The sequence below is a fragment of the Chanodichthys erythropterus genome, chromosome 15 (assembly GCF_024489055.1).
Source record: "Chanodichthys erythropterus isolate Z2021 chromosome 15, ASM2448905v1, whole genome shotgun sequence".
NCBI lineage: Eukaryota > Metazoa > Chordata > Actinopteri > Cypriniformes > Xenocyprididae > Chanodichthys > Chanodichthys erythropterus.
In genome coordinates this window covers 26,544,167-26,554,554 of record NC_090235.1, presented here as the reverse complement: position 1 = coordinate 26,554,554, position 10,388 = coordinate 26,544,167, and the positions used below count along the sequence as shown (strand labels likewise).

Below are 10,388 nucleotides of genomic sequence, written 5' to 3'. Positions count from 1 at the left end.
CTAATTATCTAATTAAATATGTCTGTGTATGTGTCTGTGTAATATGTTCTTTTATAATTTTCAGGGCTTGCCCTGTTGAAAAAACAGCATATTCTGGTTAGGTATGTTTTGAAGCATGGAAGATGGTTTGAGCTGGTCCTTAGCTGGTAATGCTGGTCAAGTGCTGGTCCTAAGCTCCTAAGCAACTAGCTCCAGCTCAGGACCAGCACTTGGCTCAGCTGAACAGGCCAATAAGAGACTATTAACTACTATTGTTCCTTTTAATTATAAAAATGTCTCATTACATCTACAAGTGCATAAAACTGATCAGAGATCAGGTAAAAACCATAGACACTTGTTCAAGGGGTCACTGCTGGGTTGCGAATCTCAGTGAATCCACATTATTCATGTGCTCACAGAGATTGCCTCCAGCGGTGAACCATTGAAATTTCGAAAGGTTTCGAAACAGTTATGACATAACAAAGCCTCGGTTACTGAAATCACGTGACTTTGGCAAAAATACGAAACAAAAGATTTGTAAAAGTTTTGAATCTTCAAGAAGCCGTTTCGAAAGCACCCATCACAATGTTATAGTTATCATCCTTGGTGTGAACAGGCAATGGTCTCTTTAAGAAATGCTTTGAATTAACCATGAAATGATAAAGGAAAACATTTAAAGGTGCAGTATGTAATAATTTTGTCCGCTAGAGGTCGCTAGAGGCCTATTCAAAACAAAGGCGTAGCTTGATGACGCCAAGTTTAAGAGCAGAATCTTGGGACATGTGGTCTCCACCTCAACGGACGGTGCAAAAGAATTGGGATTGGACTCGGGAACAAATCATGTTCATGGATACGATTATTAACATTACTGTAGCATGAAGCAGAGCAGGACCGAGTGTTGTGGGAGCTGAACGAGGCACTGGAGTGATTGCGCAACACACGCCTCACGAGCAGCTGAACTTTTATTACGCCGGCGTTGCTTCCGCTTTTCCGGTCATGAGTATGAGGTAACGCAGCTCTGTTTATCATATTAGATACATTTGAGAGTGTTGAAAATGATGTTATAACGTTACTCTGTGCGTTCGTTTGGCGGCTGCTGTGAGACACTTGTTTGAGACACACTGCAGTAAGCTAGATCAATGGCATGCAATTAATTTTAAAACGTATTGTATGATGGAGAAAAAATTGCAATTTTATCATGATTTACAAATAAACATTTAGGATATTGTAAGTACTCAAGTGAACAAAATATGTAACACTGGCCTAGTGGTTTTTGGATATTTTACTGCAAAAATATTACATATTGCACCTTTAAATGTTCTTTAAATGTGCAGATCATTTGTTAACATACATGACACAGAGGTCAGCAAAGGTTTCGAGTTTCTAGTTGCCTCAGACATTGCACAGCTCTTGACACAATCACAATAGTAACAAAGTTCAAGCATAACACAATAAATATGAGTGTATCATGTCCTCCTCTGCATTTACTGTGTTATTTCATTTTGAATACTTTAACCCCTCGTGATTCTTCGCTTCAAACCGTGCAGGTACTATGACTATCTGCGTATCGACGGCAGCCAGACACACTCATACACCTCGCTTGTAATCCTCAGCCGGTGGCAGGTTCTATGCAGGTCAGCGTTTGCCAGACACAGCTTTTATTTGCCCCTGATTATTTCTGTGCAAGTCACCTCACATCCTGTCAGAGGTGATCATCCTCACATGGGCAGATTCTGTTCCGCCTGGGGGCCTCTATTCAGGGCTCAGCACAGTCACTAGGCCGGCCAGACCTAACTCACAGGCCGAGGGCAGCCCAGTCAGCAAATACAACACCAAGAGAGAATGAGAGCAACACACAGACATAAATACATCACAGTCTTTAAACAGCTGGCCACCACAACAAGCGTCCAGGGACAAAACAGTGTTGTTTCCGGCAGACGGTTTTTGAAGCCGTCTGCCTTTGATCCTTTTGCATTGATGTGGATGTCTAAATAAGCACAATTAACTTCATCCAGTCAGTACACCTACTAAGAGATGAAACTCATTTTAGGACTGCTCGCAAGTAGAGTTTATGCTCATTTTTTAAAATAAAATAACTTTTAAGTTTGAGAATCTGTGTCATTACATTTATTTAGGTCACTATTTGATAATACAGAGATCGATTTAAATGTATTGAGAATTAACCAGTTCACTTCCGTCACTGCAAAATCATATGAATGACATTGACGCCACCTAGTGGTGATGAGTCTAGACAAGTTTCACTTCTATTTGAGTATTTTTTTTTTTTTTATATATTATTATTATTGTTAAGGAAATTACAACTTTTATTAATGTATAAACGAAATTGTCATTTATTGTCCTGTTTGTATTTATTTATTTTTATTTACCTTTTCATTTTAAACGGTCATTCAGTGTGACTAATTATTTTATAATTATTTTATAAAAATACAAATATTATATATATATATATATATATATATATATATATATATATATATATATCAAATTTAGCTAATTATTTTACTTTAAATATGTTTAATTATGTGTGTGTGTGTAAATTATAAATTAGAAAAATTCGATTTAAATTACTTTTTGAGTATAGCAAGTGTTAAAACATACCAAACTTACCAAACTTCCAAAAATAAATAATTATTTTTTTATAAATTATACTTGTCTACCACTACCACTGTATTAATTTTCTAATTTTCCAAAAATTTCAGATAAATAATTTTTGTAGTGTTTTTAATAATAATAAAAGTTAGATGATAAAATAGCAAGTTTTCATCAATGTGTACCGTCAAGGATATAATTATGATAATAATTATTTTATTGTTTAATTATAGTGATTATTTTACCATAACTCCTGAAAAACAACAAACAGTAGAGCATGGTGCTGGCAATGCAAAGGTCATGGGTTCGATTCCAAAGGAATGCATGAATGATGAACTGATGAAATGTATAAATTTAGGCTACTTAAAGGGATAGTTCACCCAAAAATTAAAATTCTGTCATCATTTACTCACCCTCAAGCAGTTCCAAACCTGTAGAAATGTATTTGTTCTGCTGAACACAAAGGAAGATATTTTGGAGAAAGTTTGTAACCAGGCCACTTTGGAGCACCATTGACTTTAGTAGGGAAAAATACAATGGAAGTCAATGGTGCATCGGAACTGTTCAGTTTCCCACATTCTTTAAAATATCTTCCTTTGTGTATCTTTGTTCAACAGAACAAAGAAATGTATACACGCTGGAACAACTTGAGGGTGAGTAAATTATGACAGAATTTTCACTTTTGGGTGAACTATCCCTTTAATGCAATATAAGCTAAGTCACTTTAGATAAAAAGCTTCAGCTTATTTTACTTTAAATATGTTAAAATTATTGTAATAATCAGTTTAAAATTATATGATCACTATATTAATATTTTATATAACAGAGTTTTAGATTAATCTTGACTGTCTTTTCTTTGATTGCGTTACATCCTAATGGTCTTTGCAGCCTGCACCACTATTGGCTATCACAGGGGTGCACAAACAGTTAATGCAGTTTAATTTTGAGTTACTTGCACAGTTTGTGTCTTATGTAGCAGACACGCCTTTTTGCTATGATAAATGTAAATATAGAAACTGTCTTAGGCAGCTGAAGCGAAAAACACCAACTACTAATATATTAGCCTAGTGGTATATTCCGACTTGAATGAGCAGTTGTCATGGCCGCTGTCTGAGGAGATTAGCCTCTTTAGGAAGTGGAAGTCTAAATAAGATTAATAAAAGGAGTCAACATGACAGCGGATAGTACAGAAGAAACGGTCAAAAACCGTCAGGAATCCGACAACAGTGACAACATGACAACGACTGAATACTGCGCGCAGCTGCAGCAGTGGATGTGGCGCTATTACTGTGGCTATGCGAGCTGGCAGAGTTGGGTGTTCATGTCCGCGCCGCTGTTTCCTCCGCCTCAGTTCGGTTGCCAGGCACCCGGCAGCTCCACATCTGCATATGCCACGACGCCCGCTGACATCGCCGCCTGGTATAACCAGACGAGCCCACCGTCAAGTCGTCCAGCTGCTACTGCCACATCCAGCACTGCTGACAGAGGACCAGCACAGCCTGCAGGTAGCTGTCAATCCATTGCTCTGAGGAGATGGAGTAATTAGTTGTATCATTAAACACACGCTATCTTATGTCCATGAAGAATTGAACTAAATTAATGTACATTTTATGTTACTTTAGTATATCTCCATAATCCCCAGCTGTGTGTACTTTTAGTATTATATATCCCACTTACATATTATTTTAAGTGCATTAAAAGTGTCTTTACACAGCCAAGTTAAAGGGATAGTTCACCCAAAAATGAAAGTTCTGTCATCATTTACTCACCCTCAAGTAGTTTCAAACCTGTATGAGTTTATTTGTTCTGCTGAACACAAAAAAAGAAGAATGTCAGAAACCAAACAGATCTTGCATTCCCCCCATTGACTACCATAGTACTTATTTTTCCTACTATGGCAGTAAATGGAGGGTGAGATCTGTTTAGTTACTGAAGTCCTTTCAAATATCTTTGTTTGTGTTCAGCAGAAGAAAGAAATTCATACAGGTTTGAAACTACTTGAGGGTGAGTAAATGTTGACAGAATTTTCATTTTTGGGTGAACTATCCCTTTAAGACTGCACTCTGCCTATGCAATATTCAGTGTAAAGAGACATAATGCTGTGTAAAAACCAGATTAAATTATGCCTGCTCTGACCTACCTTAGCCCCTAATAACAAAGTGTGCAGTTGAAATTGCTGTGTAAATGCATTTATGCCAGCATGAAACAGTCTGTGTAAAGACACTTAAAGGTGCCCTAGAATTAAAAATTGAATTTATCTTGGCATAGTTAAATAACAAGAGTTCTGTACATGGAAAAGACATACAGTTAGTCTCAAACACAGTTGTTTCCTCCTTCTTATATACATCTCATTTGTTTAAAAGACCTCTGAAGAACAGGCGAATCTCAACATAACACCGACTGTTATGTAACAGTCGGGATCATTAATATGTACGCCCTCAATATTTGCATATGCCAGCTCATGTTCAAGGCATTAGACAAGGGCAGCCAGTATTAACATCTGGATCTGTGCACAGACTAGGTAAGCAAGCAAGAACATAGCGAAAAATGGCAGATGGAGCAATAATAAATTACATGATCCATGATATCATGATATTTTAGTGATATTTGTAAATTGCCTTTCTAATGTTTTGTTAGCATGTTGCTAATGTACTGTTAAATGTGGTTAAAGTTACCATCGTTTCTTACTGTATTCATGGAGAAAAGACTGTTGTTATTTTCATTTTTTAAACACTTTCAGTCTGTATAATTCATAAACACAACTTCATTCTTTATAAATCTCTCCAACAGTGTGTAATGTTAGCTTTAGCCATGGAGTACTATCAAACTCATTCAGAATCAAATGTAAACATCCAAATAAATACCATATTTACGCGATTAGACATGTTGCATGATGAACACTTTGTAAAGATCCATTTTGAGGGTTATATTAGCTGTGTGTACTTTGTTTATGCTGTTTAAGGCAAGCGTGAGCTCCGGGGGAGGGGAACACGAGATTTAAAGGGGCCGCAGCCTGAAGCAGCACATATATAATTATGGCTCAAAATAGGCAGTTAAAAAATGAATTAAAAAAAGTCTATGGGGTATTTTGAGCTGAAACTTCACAGACACTTTCAGGGGACACCTTAGACTTATATTACATCTTTTAAAAAGATGTTCTACGGCACCTTTAAAGGGATAGTTCACCCAAAAATAAAAATTCTGTCATCATTTACTCACCCTCAAGTAGTTCCAAACCTGTATTCATTTCTTTCTTCTGTTGAACACAAAGGAAGATATTTGGAAGAATGTCACTAACCACCTATAGTTTACTACCATAGTAGGAAAAATAAATATTGTGGTTGTCAATGGGGGATGAGATCTGTTGGGTTACTGACATTCTTCCAAATATCTTTCTTTGTGTTCAGCAGAACAAAGAAACTCATACAGGTTTGGAACTACTTGAGGGTGAGTAAATGATGACAGAATTTTCATTTTTGGGTGAACTATCACTTATGGGTAGGGTTAGGTTTAGGGGTAGGAATAGGGTTAAGACTAAATTTTCAGACTAGAATGTTGTTCCAGGATCAACAAAATATGTTGACCCAGGAACGCATCTAACTCCGCAACATCAGGACGTGCAAAAGACCACATATAAATGAGACATATTCAACAAATAAAAAATATGAATTAAAATTAAGATTATAAAATGGATATTGACCCAATTATGGGTGTAATACAGTGGTCCAAGTAACTGTCATTAAACACATAATACTTTAACAGCCATGACACGATGACAGCTGCATTAGTGTACATGCTACATATTATCTGTTAGTGGAAGAAATAAACAAATTCTTGAGAATTCATGTGATTTCATGTGAAAATCATAGTATTTGATAAATGTATGTCTGCCTATGATGGCACTCTCTGTCCTAACGTCATCTTTTTTCTTTCAGGTAGAGAGTACACCATCCCATCCCCTTTGCGTAGATTTCTGGCTGAAACTGTGGATTTCTTCCTTCTCTTCTGTGTAAAGGCAACCATAGTATTGTGGATCATGCATCTCAGTGGAATGAAGTGAGTTAAGAAGTTTTTCAGAACCAAAATGCTAACAAAAGTTATTTTAAATTGTAATAATATTTCACAGTATTAATGTTACTGTATCTTTGAGCAAATAAATGCTGCGTTGGTGAGCATAAGAGAATTCTTTCATAACCGACTCCAAATTTTTAAACAGTAGTGTACATACGGTATATTGTGTAATGACAGTTCATGTGTCTTTTATCTTCTAAACAGGGATATTTCCAAATTCATGATGCAGTTTATTGTGGAAGAGATTGATGAGACCACATCATTGGAGGACCTGCAGAAGATGATGGCTGTGGCTTTAGCATACAGAGTCCTTGTGTGCGTCTATGAAGTGAGTGAATCTCTGCAAGCTTTTTGCATCATTTGTCTTCCATTTTATAAGCCTTGTCTCTCAATCTGTTTTTTTTTATTTTTTTATTTTATATAAAGATCCTCATTATCACTTAGTAACAATAGCCAGTGCAAAGCCTCTGTAGTCTAGAATTGATCTGAATGAGTCTGTGGTTTTAGACTTTTAGACAGCTCAAACAATCCCTTAGTCTGTGTTCTGTCTTTATCTGCAGATCATCTGTATTTGGGGAGCTGGAGGTGCCACTCCGGGAAAGTTCCTGCTGGGTCTTCGAGTCGTCACATGTGACACGACAGTCCTAGTGCATCCGAATCGGGTTTTGGTGGTACCGGCATCCAATGTCAGCTTATCTGCGTGAGTTATGCATGTATTTATAATGCATGGGTGGACAAATATATATATATATATATATATATATATATATATATACACACACACAGTATCTCACAGAAGTGAGTACACCCCTCACATTTTTGTAAATATTTTATTATATGTTTTCATGTGACAACACTGAAGAAATGACACTTTGCTACAATGTAAAAACACCCCTAAGTGAAAATGTCCAAATTGGGCCCAAAGTGTCAATATATTTTGTGTGGCCACCATTATTTTCCAGAACTGCCTTAACCCTTTTGGGCATGGAGTTCACCAGAGCTTCACAGGTTGCCACTGCAGTCCTCTTCCACTCCTCCATGATGTCATCACAGAGTTGGTGGATGTTAGAGACCTTGCGCTCCTCCAATAGGGTTTGGGTCTGGAGTCATGCTTGGCCAATCCGTCACCTTTATCCTCAGCTTCTTTAGCAAGGCAGTGGTCGTCTTGGAGGTGTGTTTGGGGTCATTATCATGTTGGAATACTGCCCTGCGGCCCAGTCTCCGAAGGGAGGGGATCATGCTCTGTTTCAGTATGTCACAGTACATGTTGGCATTCATTGTTCCCTCAATGAACTGTAGCTCCCCAGTGCCAGCAGCACTCATGCAGCCCCAGACCATGACATTCCCACCACCATGCTTGACTGTAGGCAAGACACACTTGTCTTTGCACTCCTCACCTGGTTTCCGCCACACACGCTTGACACCATCTGAACCGAAATAAGTTTATCTTGGTCTCATCAGACCACAGGACATGGTTCCAGTAATCCATGTCCTTAGTCTGCTTGTCTTCAGCAAACTGTTTGCAGGCTTTCTTGTGCATCATCTTTAGAAGAGGCTTCCTTCTGGGACGACAGCCATGCAGACCAATTTGATGCAGTGTGCAGCGTATGGTCTGAGCACTGACAGGCTGACCGCCCACCCCTTCAACCTCTGCAGCAATGCTGGCAGCACTCATACGTCTATTTCCCAAACACAACCTCTGGATATGACGCTGAGCATGTGCACTCAACTACTTTGGTCGACCATGGCGAAGCCTGTTCTGAGTGGAACCTGTCCTGTTAAACCGCTGTATGGTCTTGGCCGCCGTGCTACAGCTCAGTTTCAGGGTCTTGTCAATCTTCTTATAGCCTACGCCATCTTTATGTAGAGCAACAATTATTTTTTTTCAGATCCTCAGAGAGTTCTTTGCCATGAGGTGCCATGTTGAACTTCCAGTGACCAGTATGAGAGAGTGAGAGCGGTAACACCAAATTTAACACACCTGCTCCCCATTCACACTTGAGACCTTGTAACACTAACAAGTCACATGATACCGGGGAGAGAAAATGGCTAATTGGGCCCAATTTGGACATTTTCACTTAGGGGCGTACTCACTTTTGTGGTCAGCGGTTTAAACATTAATGGCTGTGCGTTGAGTTATTTTGAGGGGACAGCAAATTTACACTGTTATACAAGCTGTACACTCACTACTTTAAATTGTAGCAAAGTGTCATTTCCTCTTGTCACATGAAAATATGAAAAATAATTAATTAGTTTTTCTTTCATTTTGCAGGTCCACAGTACGGGCCTTAAATAAAAACTTCTCCATCGCCTTCCTGTTCCCTATCTTTATCACATTACTCTTTTTCCAACACAACAGAACTGTTTATGACGTTGTGGCTGGAACCATCGTGGTTCGGAGGAGAAGAGCCAGATGACCGTCTGTTTGTGTCAAAGTCATGTGAAAACAGCCCCTGTCAAACATCAAGAGCTTACAGATGTTCTCAGTATTTTATTTGAATATATCAGCATAGTATGTACTGCAGATTTGCACTAATGATCCCTGTATTAAAGTCTGATTACATAGCTATTGTTTACAACACTGAGAAATATCTGCTTTCTTAGAGAGGTTACTGATCTGGTAACAGACAGTATTTCATGTCGAAGAATGATGAGTGATATCAAGCTCAAGACACGTTTTATGTGGACATGCTTGGAAATTTCATCCGAGTGGAATGTTTGACTCTAAACAGTTTAATCCACAAGGTTTTCATAACTTCTCCCCAGATTCAAGCTTTATGGCCCAGACGAGTCTGTTATTAATCTTACCAAAGGCAGGGAATTGAGCTCGCATTCATCACGTATCCTTCCACACATGCTTGCAGCCGTCCGGAATGTTCTATTCCTGTTGTAAATTCAGTCGGTGGCTGATATGCCTCACTACATTTCTCAGGGTTTCTTAAAAACCTGTTGTATGTGTCCTGTGTTTCAGTTATGATCTTTGATATATAAAGAATTAAGTGTTACATTTTGAAATTCACATTATCTGCCCTATTAGGCATGCCAAACACATCAGCTGTTTCGATTTTTCACAGTGCATGGTTCATAAAAATATATTAAAATCCTTGAAGACAATATTCTCTGGGATGTATTCTCTTTCTCATGTCTTAGTATCAGAGATACAAATGTAGTTTGTATTCATATTTTGTTTTTATTATTTTTACATTTTCATTGAAATTTTAAAGTTTTAGTGATTTTGTTATTAGTTGATAAAATGTCAATAGTTTAAATTAATTTTTATTTCAGTTTTAGCTTTAATTATTTTAGTACAGCAAGTTAAAATTGAAATATTAAATGAAAATTAGAAATGTTGCCTTGGCAGCTAGCTGAAATAAAATAAGTTTAAGCTTTTTATATTTTTATTTCAGTTAACATTCATTATGTTTCAAGTAACTGGAAGGTTTTTTAACGGTTTTTAGTTTTAGTTAACAATTATAACTGTCATACCATATCAGTACTAGATTAAGAATGATGAAATTATTGTTGTGTAGAGAATTAAAACAAACAATGCTTCTTGATAACCACTAGGTGGTGATATTTGTTTATAAATACATGCTGGAACTCTAATTTGACAATCATAGTGTTGAGTTCTTTGAAATGAAATGCAAATGTCCTTTGGCATCATTCAATTATACAGTCACATTCCATAGATAGCATTGCATTGTTCTGGTAAGAATGACTCATTGATG

General features: G+C 37.4%; 1 protein-coding gene across 2 annotated transcripts; it reads left to right on the top strand.

The window, feature by feature from the left end:
- The first annotated feature begins 3,686 nt into the window (after positions 1-3,686).
- Positions 3,687-9,766, top strand: fam8a1a (family with sequence similarity 8 member A1a). 2 transcript variants are annotated; one of them, XM_067412357.1, is made up of 5 exons: positions 3,687-4,094; positions 6,525-6,645; positions 6,865-6,988; positions 7,221-7,360; positions 9,020-9,766. In XM_067412357.1, the coding sequence occupies exons 1-5, from the start codon at positions 3,761-3,763 to the stop codon at positions 9,075-9,077; spliced, it is 777 nt and encodes a 258-aa protein (XP_067268458.1). In that variant the 5' UTR covers positions 3,687-3,760; the 3' UTR covers positions 9,078-9,766. The 2 variants fall into 2 exon arrangements, with proteins under 2 accessions (XP_067268458.1, XP_067268457.1); XM_067412356.1 differs by having other exon boundaries at positions 8,933-9,766.
- The last annotated feature ends 622 nt before the right edge of the window (positions 9,767-10,388 follow it).